At 42.2% G+C, this 19,989-nt stretch overlaps 1 protein-coding gene across 7 annotated transcripts; it reads left to right on the top strand.

Moving 5' to 3' along the window:
• The first annotated feature begins 5,843 nt into the window (after positions 1-5,843).
• Positions 5,844-18,342, top strand: LOC139416087 (ArfGAP with FG repeats 2). 7 transcript variants are annotated; one of them, XR_011635058.1, is made up of 15 exons: positions 5,873-6,441; positions 7,291-7,384; positions 8,388-8,503; positions 8,766-8,913; positions 9,309-9,441; positions 9,675-9,779; positions 9,935-9,967; positions 10,714-10,950; positions 11,644-11,716; positions 12,886-12,929; positions 13,195-13,284; positions 13,713-13,832; positions 14,387-14,457; positions 14,733-16,196; positions 16,344-16,703. XR_011635058.1 is itself a non-coding variant. In XM_071164351.1 (14 exons), the coding sequence occupies exons 1-14, from the start codon at positions 6,275-6,277 to the stop codon at positions 14,778-14,780; spliced, it is 1,479 nt and encodes a 492-aa protein (XP_071020452.1). In that variant the 5' UTR covers positions 5,873-6,274; the 3' UTR covers positions 14,781-18,342. The 7 variants fall into 7 exon arrangements, 4 of the variants coding, with proteins under 4 accessions (XP_071020453.1, XP_071020452.1, XP_071020454.1 ...); XM_071164351.1 differs by having other exon boundaries at positions 14,733-18,342; XR_011635059.1 differs by lacking the exon at positions 9,935-9,967 and having other exon boundaries at positions 5,900-6,441; positions 14,733-16,210; positions 16,357-16,705.
• The last annotated feature ends 1,647 nt before the right edge of the window (positions 18,343-19,989 follow it).

Below are 19,989 nucleotides of genomic sequence, written 5' to 3'. Positions count from 1 at the left end.
AATATTGACTTGTGTTTGGTTAACAACACAACCAATGATCAACATTTAAAGGAGATGTAGAATATCTACTGCTTGGATAGTTTCATCTGAGCCCCTGGCTTAATGTTAACTTTTATTTTTGGTTTAGTTCATCATTAACTTGAAAATTACATTTGAAATCAACCAAAGCTTGAAACTGTAGGACCAAGTGTATTGTCTATTGTTAGTTGAACCCTGGGTTGAACTGAAACAATAGCAGGAGGTGCTGCCCAGCCTATAGTTTTTTTCTGATACTGGATATAACGCTGAAGATCTGACGTGGTTTCAAAGGTAGAAATTCAACATACTTTATACAAGATTTGTCTATGTTGAAAATTTGCTGATATGATGACATAATCCTGTGGTTGAAATTACACCCTCAAAACAACAGTTGATTTTTTTTAATTTCAAATCAAATGTATTTTACAGGAAGACTCCACGTCACAAAATGTTGACAAATTACGTTGAAACAACATTGATTCAACCAGTTTGTGCTCAGTGTGAGAGGTCTTTACTTCAACATTATTGTGTTTTGAATGTATTTCTAATACCTTTTAAGACTTTTTCTGCTAGATGTTTTCTAGGACATTTTCTCCATCTGTTTGACCAGAAATCAAAGCCTTTACTTATTCCATATTTTTATGATGGAAAATGGTTTTAAAAAATTATATATGCCTAAACCCCCTAAGGTCGACACCCCCCCCCCCCCCCCCCCCCCCCCCCCCGCAAAATAACAAAACCTCCATAAAAATATGTCAGTTGAAGCTAGTGATATCAGCTTTTTGCATTGGATGCTCTCAATCCACCGCATCTGCCTATGTCGAACTTCCGCCTGTGCGATAAAAGATGACAGGGTCAGAGCGGTGTTTGTTAGAGCATGAGACATCCCGAAAATCTGTTGTTTTTTTACAAAATCGTCTGTAGCTTCTGAACGGTTTGGTCTACAATTATGACACATCTATGGAAAGATGAGACTCTCATGAACACGGTGGTGTTCTTTCTCCGTGTTTTCTCTATGACCTCTACAAGTGTCCGGAGACTCGTCTGAAGTCAGTAGAGCTGATCTGCCAACTCCTGTCTGTAGCATCTGAACTGTTTGGACTACACACTAATATGATATGTGGCAAAGGTCTGTGTGAAGGTGAGACTTCCATGTTTTGCTCTCGGACGCCCACAGGCCTCACAAGACTTGTCTGAAGGTCCCCTATACACGTTAAAACAGTGAATGGAAGCATAGAGTACCAGTCAAAAGTTTGGACACACCTACTCCTTCAAGGAGTTTTCTATATTTTTTTACTATTTTCTACATTGTAGAATAATAGTGAAGACATAAAAAATAACACATATGGAATCACTTAGTAACCGAAAAAAAGTGTTAAACAAATCAATGACAGCTTTGCACACTCTTGGCATTCTCTCAACCTGCTTCACTTGGAATGCTTTTCCAACAGTCTTGAAGGAGATCCCACATATGCTGAGCACTTGTTGAGGGCTTTTCCTTCACTCTGCGGTCCAACTCATCCCAAACCATCTCAATTGGGTTGAGGTCAGATGATTGTGGAGGCCAGGTCATCTGATGCAGCTCTCCATCACTCTCCTTCTTGGTCAAATAGCCCTTAAACAGCCTGGAGGTGTGTTGGGTCATTGTCCTGTTGAAAAACAAATGATAGTCCCGCTAAGAGCAAACCAGATGGGATGGCGTATCACTGCAGAATGCTGTGGTAGCCATGCTGGTTAAGTTTGCCTTGAAATCTAAGTAAATAATTGACAGTGGCACCAGCAAAGCACCCCCACAACATCACACCTCCTCCATGCTTCACGGTGGGAACAACACATGCGGAGATCATCCGTTCACCTACTCTGCATCTCACAAAGACATGGCGGTTGGAACCAAAAATCTCAAATTTGTAATCATCAGACCAAAGGACAGATTTCCACCGGTCTAATGTCCATTGCTTGTGTTTCTTGGCCTAAGTCTCTTCTTCTTATTGGTGTCCTTTAGTAATGGTTGCTTTGCAGCAATTCAACCATGAAGGCCTGATTCACACAGTCTCCCCTGTTCTTGCCATATTATGGACTTGGTCTTTTACAAAAAGCAGCCAACAAGTGCTCAACATATGTGGGAACTCCTTCAAGACTGTTGGAAAAGCATTCCAGGTGAAGCTGGTTGAGAGAATGCCTTGAGTGTGCAAAGCTGTCTTCAAGGCAAAGGGTGGCGACATTGAAGAATCTCAAATCTAAAATATATTTTGATTTGTTTAACACTTTTTTTGGTTACTACATGATCCCATATGTGTTATTTCATCGTTTTGATGTCTTCACTATTATTCTGCAATGTACAGTGGTGGCCAAAAGCTTTGAGAATGACACAAATATCAATGTTCAAGTCTGCTGCCTCAGTTTGTATGATGGCAATTTGCACATACTCCTGATAGTTATGAAGAGTGATCAGATGAATTGCAATTAATTGCAAAGTCCCTATTTGCCATGCAAATGAACTGAATCCCCAAAAAACATTTCCACTACATTTCAGCCCTGCCACAAAAGGACCAGCTGACATCATGTCAGTTATTCTCTCGTTAACACAGGTGTGAGTGTTGACGAGGACAAGGCTGGAGATCACTCTGTCATGCTGATTGAATTTGAATAACAGACTGGAAGCTTCAAAAGGAGGGTGGTGCTTGGAGTCATTGTTCTTCCTCTGTCAACCATGGTTAATTGCAAGGAAACACGTGCTGTTATCATTGCTTTGCATAAAAAGGGCTTCACAGGCAAGGATATTACTGGCAGTAAGATTGCACCTAAATCAACCATTTATCGGATCATCAAGAACTTCAAGGAGGGCGGTTCAATTGTTGTGAAGAAGGCTTCAGGGCGCCCAAGAAAGTCCAGCAAGCGCCAGGACCGTCTCCTAATGTTGATTCAGCTGCGGGATCGGGGCACCACCAGTACAGGGCTTGCTCAGGAATGGCAGCAGGCAGGTGTGAGTACATCTGCACGCACAGTGATGCGAAGACTTTTGGAGGATGGCCTGGTGTCAAGAAGGGCAGCAAAGAAGCCACTTCTCTCCAGGAAAAACATCAGGGACAGACTGATATTCTGCAAAAGGTACAGGGATTGGACTGCTGAGACTGGGGTAAAGTAATTTTCTCTGATGAATCCCCTTTCCGATTGTTTGGGGCATCCGTAAAAAAGCAGCTTGTCTGGAGAAGACAAGGTGAGCGCTACCATCAGTCCTGTGTCATGCCAACAGTAAAGCATCCTGAGACCATTCATGTATGGGGTAGCTTCTCAGCCAAGGGAGTCGGCTCACTCACAATTTTGCCTAAGAACACAGCCACGAATAAAGAAAGGTACCAACACGTCCTCCGAGAGCAACTTCTCCCAACCATCCAGGAACAGTTTGGTGATGAACAATGCCTTTTCCAGCGTGATGGAGCACCTTGCCATAAGGCAAAAGTGATAACTAAGTGGCTCTGGGAACAAAACATCGATATGTTGGGTCCATGTCCAGGAATCTCCCCAGACCTTAATCCCATTGAGGCGGGTGGACAAACAAAAACCCACAAATTCTGACAAACTCCAAGCATTGATTATGCAAGAATGGGCTGCCACATGTGGCCCAGAAGTTAATTGACAGCATGACAGGGCGGATTGCAGAGGTCTTGAAAAAGAAGGGTCAACACTGCAAATATTGACTATTTGCATTAACTTCATGTAATTGTCAATAAAAGCCTTTGACACTTATGAAATGCTTGTCATTATACTTCAGTATTCCATAGTAACATCTGACAAAAATATCTAAAGACACTGAAGCTGCAAACTTTGTGGAAATTAATATTTGTGTTATTCTCAAAACTTTTGGCCATGACTGTAGACAATAGTAAAAATAAAGAAAAACCCTTGAATGAGTAGGTATGTCCAAACTTTTGACTGGTACTGTATATGGAGACAGTTTAATGCCAAAATGATGGGGTTAAATACATGGACAAAAAAAATGATAAATGTTTCCTAATCTTTCTTATATCGCTCAGATATAGGAGAGACACTTCAGAACAAACTTTATTTAGATCTTTGGGGGGGACCATCTGTTGTTCCATGTAATGAATCTGTTATTCAATGCGTTATTAAGGGCTAATAGCATTAAGGCCAAAAATTATTTTTCATCAAATCGTTTTTTGAAATATATACTGGGGATGATTCAATGGGTCTTGAATTTGAAAATAAAATAGCTAAATGATCCATGGTATGACCTTATTAAAACAATTCCATATAGCTTAGACAGGGCTTAGAATCTGAATGGTTTTAATAAAGCATAAAAAGATAGACTTTTCATTTGACACCAAATTTGATGTACTCCTATGGACTTCACCTGTTAGTGCTCATGGGGCTTTTTTTACATGGAAATACCTGGGCTTATTCATAGCAAGGGTACACATCTCAGAAAGGACCCTATATGCCCATATGCCTTTTATGTTGTGATCACATTTATATTTGCACCAAATGAACTTTAGGCTCTCACCAGGTCCCAGTTACATAAAAGCTCCCAATGATTCAGTCTTGGATGTGTATTCCCAATGACCAGTCAATTGTGTGATTCATACTTTTAGTGAGAGTGAATGTAGTTTGAATGTACAATAGGTCTTTATGTGAGATAATTATGCTTGTTAAGTGCTAGCTACTCCCTCCATCCCATATAAATCCCATATGAATCCCATATAAATCCCATATGAATCCCATATAAATTTGGACACACACACACACACACACACACACACAGACATTTCAAAACAGAACCTATTCTTGAGCCACACGAAAATAGCTCTACCTCAACATTATCACAACATACAGTGCTATGCAACCAGAGAGGTCTGATTGCCACAGTAGCTAGTCTGTGGTTGACTAGCCTAGTCAGATCATCACAGTGGCTGATGGTCTATTCTAGCCCCATCATTTTTGTCTCTCTGGCACAACACATGTGTATGTTTGTACATGCACAGAGAGACAGTTAAATATGCACGCACACACACACACACACGCACACACACACACACACACACACACACACACACACATGTATATACATTGTCAATAACTCCACAACAGCACCATCAGAAATGCTTGGAGGATCACATGACAAGTGACAAGTGCTGCAGGGACTCGGCCAGTCAGTCACTGCCTGACCTGACCACGCATGGCTCTCCCTTGTGACCAGAATAAGTCCTTACATTAGGCTTACTTGCACTGTCTGATCTGCTCCGAGTGTCAAATCTGAACCCAATCTAAAGTGTTTAAGAGAGATTTATTTTGCGTAGGTAATCTATCTTCAGTCTGTTGACTACATTAGTTGACTACATGTGCGTAATGCCGCGAGGGCAAACCCTTTTGGACCTGAATAGCCTAGCCTATGTTTTTATTTATTTGTATGTTACTGTTCTATATGCATGGGTTTTAGAGAGTGATGTGAAGGGTTAACAAATTGAAAACAGATGAAACAAACATTTTTCATGTCGGACGTCATCATGCAATGGGCGTGATGTAGCCGTTAAAGGTCTGTTGCTGAGTTACTATGAAAATAAACTCACATCAGACAGCTCTCATCAAATAATACTAATCAACATCTATTTGTTTCAGCGTGTAGAATATAATTTCATAAAACTAGAATGGTGAATTGTTTCTCTCTCGTCTATGTTGGTTTATTTGTGTGGGTTATTTTATTTACCATTCTATGGTATGTGTGGTCCTCTGGTCCTTGCCTTAGCTGGCAATCTGGGTTTCAAAAATCTGTCATCATTCCAAAGCGCCGCGTCTTCATGGAACGACAGACACGAGCGCAATAATGCCAAAGGGGGGTGTGCGTATGGCAAGCAGAGAGCGGAGCGGAGAGAGAGATATTTAGAGCGAGAGGCAGATGTCTTTCTCCACTCCAGAAGAGAATACCGCAGCAATGGACAAATAATAACGACGTAGTAAAACTCATTGACAGCTTGATAAGACCTCATTTCTGACTTCCGCTAAAGACACAAAATAGCCTGACGCATGCATGTAGGAAGATCCAGGTAATATCGGTCTCAAATCGCGTAAACGCGAGGCGCATAATCATCGTTTTCATAATGCGGGCGTGAGTAACATACTGTAAACGGAGGGAGGAATACGGGAGGTTAGTAGAGGGCCAGTGGTAATCGGCTCAACACTATACGAGCTATAGTCCTCTCCGCCAGACCAAAAGCGGGCGAGAGCGGGCCGAGACAGCAGTATGTCGAACCGAAAACATCGGGACAGCCAAGAGATATGCGCCCGCAAGGTCCGGGAGCTGGCCCAGGCTGTAGTAAACAAACACTGCTTCGAGTGCAGTCAACCGGGGGTGACTTACATCGATATCACCGTGGGCTGCTTCGTGTGCACGTCGTGCTCTGGAATGCTGTAAGTAGGTGGATACACAAGGGACATATATATTTGGATAGCTTCTATAACATGCTTATTGCGCACATGAGGCTATTATATATGCCTATAAAAGAAGCCCATTGCATGCAAATTATTAACCAATAATAATGTCCGGTATGCTGCATCTGCAGAGCATATTTGAAGATGCTGTTATATTTGAGCATTGAGAAGGAACTGAAACGTGAAACTGTAGCCTAACGTGGCCTATGCGCCCTGTATTCATTTACGAGGTCGCCCCTTGGTGTGTTAACTTCCTATGGCTAGAGTTAATTGTACTACTACTACTTTAACATTTTCAGGCGTGCCCGTTTACCGCGCCGTGTTACGTTTCCTTTCGTCGTGGCCCAGGTTTGGTGTCTCTTTCTGGTTCATGTAACATTCTGCATGCAGACCGTTGCCAGCTCAGGTCCTCAACACATTATAGGCTATGGCTGTAGCATGTCGCAAGGTTCAGTCATTTGCAGTGGCCAGATTTCAGCACAGGTTTAGACTCTTGTCACGAGCACAGAAGAATAGTCTAAACTTTAAACCCTTTGCACACTAAATGAGCAAACTATTATGTCATGTTTTGTATGCCTAACCTCTACACTAGATACATTTGCACTATGACAATTTTCGCATTTTCTCACAGTCACCTGTCATGGCATCCATTTCTCGAACACTTTAAATCCCCCTTACATCCCATTCCTCTTCAATTCTCTATCATGAGTGTTCCTCTTCAGTGATTTATGTGATTATAGGCAGAGCAAATGTGAAGTGCCCACTTTTACACACCTTCCATCTCTCATTTATTGTTTTTTCTTATTTTTTCCAATCTCTCTGCCTCAGGAGAGGACTCAACCCTCCCCACAGAGTCAAGTCTATCTCCATGACAACCTTCTCCCAACAGGAAGTGGAGTTTCTGCAAAACCATGGCAACGAGGTGAGTGACAAACGGGTCGCATCCATTATTGACAGTCAGCTGGGCTTGTAGGCGGGACCTAACAGTATTCCAACTATATTTCACCTTCCTCATTACAATTCTGGGGGTAATTTTCAGTGCTCCGCTGGAGACTTCAATATTTTAACGTCAGGAAAAGGTGAACAAAACACAATTGTGATGCATACTTGGAATCGTAACATTCAGTATTCTATACATTTTTGATGTTCCAGGATAAATAGAGCAATAATAGATTATATACCATAGGTATTATAAATAGATATCATAAATGATACATGTACATCCTTTTACCGAAGCCACCTTGAGAGGGATTGAGGCGACGTGAGGTAGATTTATCCATCTCCCATAATAGTTTTTTTTATGTGAACTAGACAATATTAGATCCAAACCCTCACCTCTCTAGACCAGTCTGTTGTAGAATCTCCTCTATTTTCTTATCCCTCTTTTTGAGATAAAAGGGGATGCTTGATGCCCCCCTCCTTTATCAGTCAGACCAGATAATGGCACTGTTTTGGTGGTTGCAGACGGTTTCTGGAGGAATTTAGCTGCTCTGCCCAATTTGTGCAGTGAACAGAACGCAACATCACAGTTACACCCAAACCACCTCGTGTGTGTGTGTGTGTGTGTGTGTGTGTGTGTGTGTGTCTAATGCATTGCTTATGCCCAATAATTTAATTTTTGTGTGTGTGAGTGTATGCATGAGTGTCTGATTCATTGCTCTAACGCAGGTAGAAAAGTCTGGATATTTCAGTCAGATTTAGTCATGATTAATCATCTTGGTGATTCATTTTCATGTCAGTGAGATGCAGTACTGTGACTAAAACATGTAATTAATGTGTGGGAAGGCATGTGTATTGTTTATGTTCTGTATCATTGTGTGTGTGTGTGTGTGTGTGTGTGTGTGTGTGTGTGTGTGTGTGTGTGTGTGTGTGTGTGTGCGTGTGTGTGTGTGTGCGTGTGCGTGCGTGTGTGCGTGTGTGTGTAGGTGGGGAGGAGGACCTGGCTGTGTGCCTTTGATCCAAAGACAGAAGGTTGTTTCGACACAAGGGACTCCCAGAAACTGAAGGAGTTCTTCCAGGACAAATACCAGAAGAAGAAATGGTGAGGAAATCAATAAATATGAAATATTATCATCATATATTCAGAAAGATATCCATATGTCATATCTCACCTTCTCTGAACTAATCTGATCAAAGCTCCATAGTAAATCATTTGTAATTGCACATTGACCAGAATTTGTGGAATTTTTAGGACAGTGCATTTACTTACCGTGAGAAAAGTTTTCTTTTTTAGTTTAGTTTAGTTTCATTGAGATAGAATCTCTTCCTCAAACGTAGTCACAGCAACGTGTAACTATTTCCAGGCATTTTTCGAAGAACAAGAACAGGAGGGAGGTAGAGGGACCCTGGAGCCCTCCTGGGGTACAGGCCTTACCCATCTCTCACGGCCCCACACCCGCCCAGGCCCAGTCCCACGCCATGCCCCCCTCGGCCAGACTGTTACGCACACTGGTGAGATACATAACACCTCCGAGAGATTGAGGAAATGAGAGAGAGAGAGGCAGAGCTGTATTTCCTGTCAGTAAAACTGCATTGAATCAAATTAAATCAGAGAAGGTGAAGAAAGAGAGAGAGCGTGAGATAGAGAAGGGGAGGGAGAGTGATAGATAGAGAGAAAGAGGAAAAGAGATAGGCAGAGAGAGGTGTTACTGTGGACAAGAGTAATAGAGGTAGAGAGAGGTGAATACTGTGAGGTCATACGACACAGAGAGAACCCACTCCAGGTCGTCTCCACATCAAAGATAAAGTGATTCATAATAGATGAAGGGTTATATGAGGATATGTAACACAGAGGGGAAATACACCCACCCACTGTGTGGTGACTGTCTTGTTCCCTCCCTGTCTAGCCTCTTCTCCAGTCCCAGCTCTCGTCCTGGGGGGACAGAGTCCCCGCTATCTCCCCTGCGGACATGAGGGCTGACGTGTTCACTGCCCGTGCTCCCTCGCGCTCCCAGAGCTTCAGAGATCCCCCTATGAAAGGTTGAACTGTTCACCATCTTTTTTTGGTACTATGAATAATGGCACCTGAGGCAACATGATTTGACCTTGTTTTTTCTTTCTCTTTCCACTTCTCTCTATTGTTATGTCTGTCTCTCTATCTTTCTCACTCTCTCTCTGTTATTCTCCCCTGTCTCTGTCCTCTCTTTCCTTGTCCCATCTCTCTCTCTCTCTCTCTCTCTCTCTCTCTCTCTCTCTCTCTCTCTCTCTCTCAGACTCTCTACTGAGTGGTATAGAAAGACAACGTCCAGGCTCTCTTTCCTCGGCTATGGGAAATCATAGCCATGCCCCCTCCTTCCCTGCCCTCCCTCGACCCTCAGGTACAGACCACACTGACCTCTTGTCTGATTGGTTGTCTTATGAAATATACTCCTGGTGTCTTCTTCTACCTACATATCTCTCATTTTCTTCCCCATCTCTGGTCCCTCTTTTTCTTTCTCTTTTTCCTTCTCTCTCTTCACGTTTACCTCCTTAGCCAGTAGCACTTTCAAAAACAACTTCACTTTAGGTAAGGCACTAACCTGTACAGTATTTGAAAGTGTGCTGAATGGTTATTCAGCGGAATATAATAGAAAATAATAGAATAGATTTGGTGGTTGTGCATACTGCATAATTTCCTGTAAAACAGTAGTAAATGTGTATCTCAAGCCTGGCCAGGTCAAGGAGAGACACACTGTACCCTGAGAGGGAGGGAGGGAGGGAGGGAGGGAGGGAGGGAGAGAGAGAGAGAGAGAGAGAGAGAGAGAGAGAGAGAGAGAGAGAGAGAGAGAGAGATAACACATTTAAAACTATTTTTAGAGAGTAGCCAATGCTCCTTTCAACGAGGGCCCAATGGTATTCCACCATGCTGTGGTGCAGTAGTGTAGTGAGCTATATGGGTCACAGTTCTAATCATGCACATTGACATTCCGAATAAGTATGCTATGAAGAAGTGTATGATAAAGTAGGCTATGATTCAGTCCAAATCCTGCTGGCTGCTAATACATGTAGCATGCTAAATGTTTATGCAAAGCTAGTATTGCCCCAATTCTGAGGTTATATTTGCCATATTGGACTGTTGAGGCTATTGCCTGGTCAGGTCATATGGTCAGAAAAACAAATGCATGGGCTGTGTCTGAAATGGCACTCTATTACCTATATAGTTCACTACTTTGGCCCTGGTCAAATGTAGTACACTATAGAGGGAATAGGGAGCCATTTCGAACTCACCCCCAGCCTTCCTTATGTCGGCCATCTTTTTGTTGGCTCTCCCAGGTCGTACAGTGGCCTCCTCGGGGGGCTCAGCTCCCTTCAGGGCCTTCCCTAAGTCTCTGAGTGTGGACTTTGGAGGGCTCAGCCAACAGCACAGTCGCAGTGCCCTCAGCGTCGCCCCCCCAGCCCCCGGCCCCAACACACACACAGACCACCAGGACCGCTACGCTGCCCTGTCCCAACTGAACAGTGTCTTCCCTGACACATCACCCGGACCTGCAACTGGACCAGGACTTACAGGTAAGGGTACAAGGAGTGAGTGGGGGGTGTGTGTGTATGTGTGTGTGTGTGTGTGTGTGTGTGTGTGTGTGTGTGTGTGTGTGTGTGTGTGTGTGTGTGTGTGTGTGTGTGTGTGTGTGTGTGTGTGTGTGTGTGTGTGTGTGTGTGTGTGTGTGTGTGTGTGTGTGTGCATGCATGGGAGAGACAGAGATAAAAGGTTGTTGTCAGCTACATTGCATAACGTTTATAATTCCCATTGTGCTTTCAGCTCTGAATGCCACACCACTGGGTTGTAGCAGAATGACTTTGGAAATATGTTCCTGTTTTGATTTAGCAATGCTACTAAATGCTAACATAACTAATGCTAACATAAATGTGCAGGAACAATGCTTTGGGCATGTTTAAACATATATTGTTTTATTCCCATGATTGAGTACATACTACTTCTCCCCCAGGCAATCATATAGGTATTGTTTTTCTGTGTCATAGTTTAATTTGATGAATATAGCGTTGAACTCTAGAGCAGTTTTTTTTTTACACTTTTACACTCAATACATTCACACCTTGACGACTCAAGCTCTCAGGAAACTTTGCATCCTATGTCTAAGTGATTTAAAGTACTCTTACCAGCTAATTACACTTGATCTCTCGAATTAAGCTCCAGCTAAAGCCCTGTGCTTATGGTCTGTCTATTGTTTTAATGTCTGTTGTTAGCACCCCCCGGTGGACTACGCCAGTATAACACACTCTTTGGGAAGCGCCTGTCCTCCAGTTCTACTCCTGCCAGGTAATGAATTCAATGTCAAGCAAATGCACTTAACGTTCATATTAAGTTAACTGACTATGTGTCAACTCTGTACACGTGCATTGCAAATGCGCCGGTCCCAATACAAAAAGATTATTAAAGATGATTTATTTTCTCAGGATATCTGCACACCCTTGGTTTAGTAATTCATGACAGTCCTACACCAGAGCTGGAGACAACTGCAATAGTAAATGGATTGTTTTAGTTGTTTTTTTTTATGTTCATACATGTAGTAATACAATAATACAATAATTCATACCCTTTGACTTAATCCACATTTTGTTACAGCCTGAATTTGAAATGGATAAAATATATATGTTTTCTCAACCATCTACACACAATACGCTACAAGAACAAAATGAAAACCTTTTTGCAAATGCATTGAAAAGGAAATAGAGAAATATCTCATTTACGTAAGTATTCATCACCCCTGAATGTTCGGCAGCGATTACAGCTGTGAGTCTTTCTAGATAAGTCTTTAAGAGCTTTGCACACCTGGATTGTACAATATTTGCACATTATTATTATTTTAATTCTTCAAGCTCTAGTTGGTTGTTGATCATTGCTAGACAGCCATTTTCACGTCTTGCCGTAGATTTTCAAGCCTGTTTAAGTCAGAACTGTAACCAACTCTGTATCTGTTTTAAAGTCACCATTGGCCTCGTGGTGAAATCCCTGAGCAGTTTCCTTCCTCTTCGGCAACTGAGTTAGGAAGTACTCCTGTATCTTTGTGTTGACTGGGTGTATTGATACACCATCCGAAGTGTAATTAATAACTTCCCCATGCTCAAAGGGATATTCAGTGTCTGCTTTTTTCTATATATTTTTTTACCCATCTACCAGTAGGTGCTGTTCTGTGCAAGGCATTGGATAACCTGGAACACTTATTGACTCAAGACATTTCAGCTTTTCATTTGTAATTCGTTTGTAAAAATGTCTAAAAACATTATTCCACTTTGACATTATGGGGTATTGTGTGTAGGCCAGTGAAACAACATCTCAATTCAATCCATTTTAAATTCAGGCTGTAACACAGACAACATTTTGAAAAAGTCAAGGGATGTGAATACTTTGTGAAGGCCCTGTATATAGTTGGTCCTCCCTCATCCTCACCTTCCTTCCTTCGTCTCTTCTTTTCCTTCTTTCTTCAGCTCTCCAGGCGTGGATGCCGTGACGGGATCCCAAACATTTGCAAGTAGGCAGTGTTACAAAAAGATGAATTAATCACGCGGGTGTATATTTCTCATGAAAGATTTTAAAAGACATGACCAAATCCCTTAACCTCTTTGTCTCTCACTTGTCTCTCTCTCCCTGTCTCTCTCTCTCGTTGTCTCTCTCTCTCTCGTCTCTCTCTCCCTGTCTCTTTGTCTCTCTCTCTCCCGTCTCTCTCTCTCCCTGTCTCTCTCTCTCTCTTTGTCTCTCTCCCTCTTTCTCTCTGTCTCTCTACCTCCATGTCTCAGATTTCCCCAACCCATTCAGCTCCTGTTCCAGCTCTCAGCAGCAGCCTACCCTCTCTCCCAGTAACCCCTTCCACAGCTCCACCTCAGGAGGTAAGTTTCCCGCAGGGCTAGTGCAATCCAGCGTCCTTGGGGCGTCTCTACCCTAAACCTTAACCCTAACCCTAGTCTTAACCATACCCCTAACCCTAATCTTAACCATAACCCTTACCTAACCCCAACAATTACCTTAACCTTTTGACATTTCAACTTCAATTGGGTAACGTCAGAGTTGGGACGTCCCAAGGGGAAAAGGTCAAGAATGTTCCAGTAACAGTTTACATGAAGGTACTCTTTAACGTGTTAAACTGTATATAAGTAGTTTATAGACCGTGTTCATGAGTTAGTACTGTAGTTTAGACATCATTAACAAGCGGTTATAATGGAGAATTGAGAATAACATCTGCTCCATATACAAGACCCCTGGATTCGCGGTGTATTGGAGGACACAAGATGACACCCCAGTGTTGTGTTTCTTCCAGGTGACTCCAGTGGGTTTGTCACCTCTCCCACCTCAGTGTTTCCTCCGTCTGCCACCTTCCCAGCTCCCACTACCCAGAATGCATTTCCTCATGAGCATGCCAACAAACAGGAAACCAACGGCAAGTAGAAGTCAACAATCGTTCAATTCTATTCTTCTAAGCTCTGCTCTTTCCTATTCTATTCTGCCAACAGAATTGCGAGAATGTTCTCCAACGATCCAGTACAGGACCACACGAAAATAGCACTTGCCGTTTTGCGTTCTGTATATACAAAGTACAGTACATGCTTTGCCAAGAAACACAAAAGTTAGCCAGTACTGTGGTGTTTGATGGCTGCGCTACCACAGCAGCATGCCATGTCACCCCACAGCTAATGATGATTACCAGCATCTTCCCTCCCCTGCTTACACAACACCAACTCAGTCCCTAAATATAGAGTTACAACCCAGAAATGTTGAATTAGTGATATTGCCATGGTTTGTGGGGCGTTGCCCATTCTAGTAATTATATTTCTTTGTTTACTCCCCCTTTCATGTTGGGTGCTGGTTGATTTCAATGTGTGTTGAATGGCAATTCCCATGTGGTCCTATATTTGTCAGACTAGTATAGTATTTGATGTATTAGTATTTGGTCTTAATGTGTCTCTGGCTTTGGGGGTGTTGTTGTGTTTGTAGGTTTTGCCTCTTTCCCTGCACCGGACTCTCAGCCCAAAGTTCCTTGTCCAATGTCAGTGAACCCATTCACTGTGAGTACCACACTACAGCAACACAACCACAATGAGCATTGAGTGCACTTCAATAGGTTGAGCGGTGTTTGCTGGGGATTTGGATGGGAGCTGCTTAATTATCATGCTGAAGCTTAATTCAACAGGAATAAACGGTTCATTGGTGTTTGAGGGCTTTTCTGGAGCAGTACATTTACAGTAGGAGCTCTCCTTCGCTCTCTCCCTCTCCCTCACCATCTCCTTCGCTCTCTCACTCTCCCAACCTCTTTCCCTCCTTCGCTCCCTCCCTCTCTCAGGGGAATGTTTACCCGAGTAGAGGAATGTCGCGAAACCCTTTCATCTGATCCCGGCGCCCCGGGCTACGACCGACATGGAGGGGTGGACTGAAGACCGGTGAACTTGAAGAGCTGCTGCCATTTCAATGCCCCTTCAGAGAGAGGGGGGGGGGGGGGGGCGTTCATGCAGGCCCCTCTCCCCTCTACGTGTGTGTGTTCGTGCGTGCGCGTGTGGAGTATCTGTACTGTAATGTTTATCCATGGAATGTGTGCATGTGCGTGCCGGTGTGTTTGAGTGTGTGTGTGTGTTTACCATATACCATTTACCAAGGGTGTTTATATGGCAATAGAATCCACCTCAGGGATCTGTGCGTGTCATCACCAAGACGTACACACACACTTACACACTTAAGCTGGGTGTACACTACATGATTTTGGCCCCGATTTAGCTGTCCCAGACAAGATTTTGAGATCGGAGACAAACTGTCGTTGCCTACTCCTTTAATGTGAGCGGGTCAGAGATGCAATCTCAGGGCTACTGATCCCGTCTTTGAGCAGTCCCAGACGTCCCGATATTTTCAAACGTTTGATTTTTGTCGGCACAAGATCTACAATGCTCTTGGAAGTGTGAGATTGTGCATCGACAAGTTCTGAGAATGGTGATCAGAAAGAGCCAATGAGAGCTCGCCAGAGAAGAAGCCAGTTAGATGATGACGTTGTTTCGCATCACCCAGAATGTGTCGACTCTCAAGCAGAAGCCATGACTACTAGTATGCATTTGTACTTGCCTTTAACCAAAGCCAAAGTGTCAAATTGTTAAACAGCTCTCTCTTCACAAGCAATGTTATTCCATTCAAAATGTTGGCTAGATATTTCAACTCTGTATGGCAAGCGTGAATGTCTGACTGAAAACGTTTACGAGGCTGCTTTGAGCCACACAGCTCGCTCTAGTAACATTAACAATCCAATCACATCATCACGTCAATGTTTTGATGAGACAGCGGGGTGGTACCGAGAATCCTCACGGCCAAGTGAAGAATCTTGGCGTGTGTCACACCCATTTGTGCTACGTTGGCAAGACTAAAAACTACAGGGGAAAAAAGTTTGTTTAATGTGAGAGGCTGAGCGATGTTAGGATTTTAAAAGTCGTGCAGTGTACACCCGACATTAGCTGTTTCTCCCATGTACTGCTTCTGTGCAACAGCAGCCCCATCAGCACGTCAAATCATCATATTTTGCTCACTTTTTGGATACACCTCTGATAAGGACATTGAAAAACTCCCCAAAGCTAGCCAGTCCAGTCAGTCAGTGTGTATCAAGTCACAGAATGGAAACATCCCTCTTCAAGGCTTTCAGAGCTGAACAATATGACAAGCGCAAAGAAATTATGACAAGAAAGCATTTGTTTTTCTTAGTGACGGTTATGCCAGCCTTAACACAACATTCTCTTAACGCATGTAGATTGGAAAACATTCAGACAAGCCTGCCCCCCCCCCCATGTGCTGCGTGCGTATCAGAAGAGGCTGGTGGGAGGAGCTATAGAAGGACTGGCTCATTGTAATGGCTGGATTGGAATCAATGGCACGGAGTCAAACATGTGGTTTCTGTCACAATGAGCCTGTTTTCCTACAGCTCCTCCCACCAGTTTCCTCTGTTGTGTCCGAATGTGGAAAACACATTTGTCATTGTTTTTTTTAAAATGTTTTGTTGTTTTTTGTAAATCGTTTGTGTTTCAGTCTCAGGCTGCATGCGCTGGGAGGGCTGCAAGAGGAGATGCTATTGAATGTAAAAGCTGTTTTCAAAACAATAACAGTGTGTTTCATCTCTCCCAGTGATGGACCAAATGTTTCTTGTTCTTCTGGGTGACAACATGGAGGTGAAATTCATTGTCTTTCTTTCTTTCTCTTTTTTTCAAGAGTTCCATCGAGAAAGTATTTGTAATGAGAAGTGTCCGTGTTCATAAATTCAAATAATATTGGTTGCTTCTTTAAACAGTGTCTAGTTCTTTATTCGTTGTGTGTGTGTGTGTCTCTCTCTCAATTTTTCAATTCAATTCCATTTGCTTTATTGGCATGACTTAACAATGTACATATTGCCAAAGCTTACTTTAGACATTTAAAATATTAACATAATTAATAATAATAATCAATATTGTCAACGGGACAACAGTAACAACAATAACAAAAGGTCAAAATAGCCATACATTTAACAATAACAATAAGCATAGAGGACACATGTTGGTTGGTCTGTCAGACACTGTCCCTCATTTTATGGCAGGCAGCAATGTAGTGCGCTGCCAATCCACAGCTCTCTGCGTCCTCCCCCAACAGGACGGGTAGCCTGTCCTCATCAGAGAGTTATTTGAAACCTTGAATAAGGGTTTAAAATTTGTGGAAATTACACTCTCTAATTGTTTTATATTTTTGACATTTTGTCAGGAAATGCAGCTCTGTCTCAGGTTCTGCTGTTGTGCAGTGGTTGCACAGCCTTTCCTCTACAGGGAGCCAGGTTTTCCTGTGTCTACCCTTCTCAATGACAAGGCTGTGCTCACTGAGCCTGTACTTCGTCAAGGTTTTTCTAAGGTTTTGATCAGTAACCATGGTCAAATAGTTATCCACGGTGTACTGTCGATTTAGGGCCAGATAGCACTGCATTTTGTTTTGTGCTTGTGTTTCTCAATAAGTCATGTCGTTTTGTTTTGACTGTGTTGTAATTTGGTTTATTCTGATTGATTGGAGGTTCTGGTCCTGAGGCTTCAGTGTGTTAGTATGTGAATTCAGCCCTAGGACCAGCTGGATGAGGGTACTCTTTTCTTTGCTCAGTTCTTGGATTTGCAAGGCTTGGTAATGAATTGAGAGGGGCTCACTGTATTTTAGATGTTTCCAAAACTGAATTGCTATTTTTGTTTGTTTTTATTAATACTAATTTATACTAGCTATACTAATTTATTTACTAATTCTGCCCTGCATGGATTGTTTGGAGTTTTCCTCTGGACATGTAGGAGAATCTTACAGAACTCTGCATGCAGGGTTTCAATGAGGTGTTTGTCCCAAAAGGGTGAAATCTTGTTTTGCAAGTGGACCCAACACCTCGCTGCCATAAAGTGCAATTGGTTCAATGACACATTCAATTAGTTTTAGCCAAATTTGAATAGGTATTTCAATTAGATTTTTTTTTTAATGGTGTAGAATGCCCTGCGTGCTTTCTCTCTCAACTAATTCACTGCATCATTAAGGTGTCCAGTTGAGCTTGTTTTTAAACGTAAGTAGTTGTAGTGTGTGCAGTACTCTATATATGTTGTACCAACTGAGAACTTTGGTTTAACTTCCTGAGATCTAGATCTTCTCTAGAAAATCATAATTTTTCATATTTTTGGGGTATACTGCCAGGGTCCAGGTCTGGCAGTACTGCTCTAACATGTCCAGGCTCTGCTGTAGGCCATGTGCTGTGGGTGACAGCAGGTACAGGTCATCTGAAGAGCAGGCATTAAACCTCTAAATTGTGGAGACACTATTTTTCTAGAATAGTGGCCATTTCGTTTATGTAAATATTGAAGAGTGCAAGGCTCAGATTCCAACCCAGCTCCTGGTTAAAGAATTAAAGTTATTTTCTTGCCTTTTCTTTTCTCTCTCTCTGTGTGTGAAATGTTTCAATTGTTTCACTAAACGTTTTGTAATACATAACTTGTAACAAACAATTTGGATCATCAAATATTCACCCAAGTAATTCCTTCCTTCTGGCTATCGGTCAATTATGAGTATACTATTGTGACAACATTTAACCACCAGGTGGCGTATGTTCAATAGTTTTCAAACCATGTCCATTTATTTTTTATTTTATGTAACCTTTATTTAACTAGGCAAGTCAATTAAGAATTAATTCGTATTTACAATGCCGGCCTACCAAAAGGCAAAAGACCTCCTGCGGGGACGGGGGCTGGGATTTTAAAAAAAATATATATATAACATATATATATAGGACAAAACACACATCACGACAAGAGAGACATAAGACAACAACATAGCAAGGCAGCAACACATGACAACATAGCAAGGCAGCAACACATGACAACATAGCAAGGCAGCAACACATGACAACACAGCATGGTAGCAACACAACATGACAACAACATGGTAGCAGCACAAAACATGGTACAAACATTATTGGGCACAGACAACAGCACAAAGGGCAAGAAGGTAGAGCCATATTGCATAATTCTACATCTACAATGTAATAATGAAAATAAAGATGAATCGCTAGGCTGCTAGTTATAATTATTAACTATGTGTAATTAAAATAATACAATAAACAATCTTCATAAATAATACATTCATATGACTGAATCATGTAATTATGCCTATAAACATCATGTAAAATATTCCCATTACAGTTCAATCGATCGCACCAACAGCTGTAAAAAGATTCAACTGAAAAGTTTAATAAAGCCAAATGTGCTCAGAGTTTCCATCATCGGGAGGCAATTTGATGAGGGTTGCATTTTTGTTGAGTCTTGAGTGTTGTATTTCTTGTTATGAAATGTCCCAATCGTTCAACCGTGCAGCACATGATGTGATCTTCAAAATAACTTAGCAAATTCCACAATATTGGCTGAAGAACACATAGGTATTCCTCTAAGAACCAAACGGGAATTCATTCGATTCGAATTAATCTCTCTCTCTCTCTCTCTCTCTCTCTCTCTCTCTCTGTATACTCTGCCTCTCTCTCCCTCTTAAATTATCTCACATACTATGGACAAGTGTTGACTGACAACTTTTCATAGTAGCCCCACGTCTAAGCGAGGGGACAGGAGCGGAGGGGACAGCGTTACAGCGAAGTAGTCCGTACACTGCTGCAGCTACAGTACATGGATTAAAGCGCTCTGCCTACTAGCTAAATAGTATCGATGTGCATTCCGCATCATTTGGCTCCGTTCAGTTTAAAAGAGCCGCATAATTTGCCTCCCAAACGACTCTTCATTGAAACTGTTGGAAAATCGACCTAGAACCACGAAAACATTTGCAAATCTCCAATGCAAAGACAAAATAGTAAGTTACCATTACCCTATGTGAGATCGTGATATGCAAGTTGAACTACATTTTTACCTAGCCAAATTGTTAGATCGCCTGCAAAACGTATTTTTTTTTAATGCACTGCAAAAATTAGAGTGAACCAGAATGACCGCTATTTATTGTTTCTGCATTCAGAAATCCTCCATCTTCAGATAATGATTGTGTAACTTAGTTGTAAAAGCAGTAGTAATAGTAGTAGTATACAAATC

This window comes from Oncorhynchus clarkii, chromosome 9 (genome assembly GCF_045791955.1).
Source record: "Oncorhynchus clarkii lewisi isolate Uvic-CL-2024 chromosome 9, UVic_Ocla_1.0, whole genome shotgun sequence".
Lineage (NCBI taxonomy): Eukaryota > Metazoa > Chordata > Actinopteri > Salmoniformes > Salmonidae > Oncorhynchus > Oncorhynchus clarkii.
Note: the sequence above shows the minus strand (reverse complement) of the source record. Positions and strands in the feature narration are given on the sequence as shown.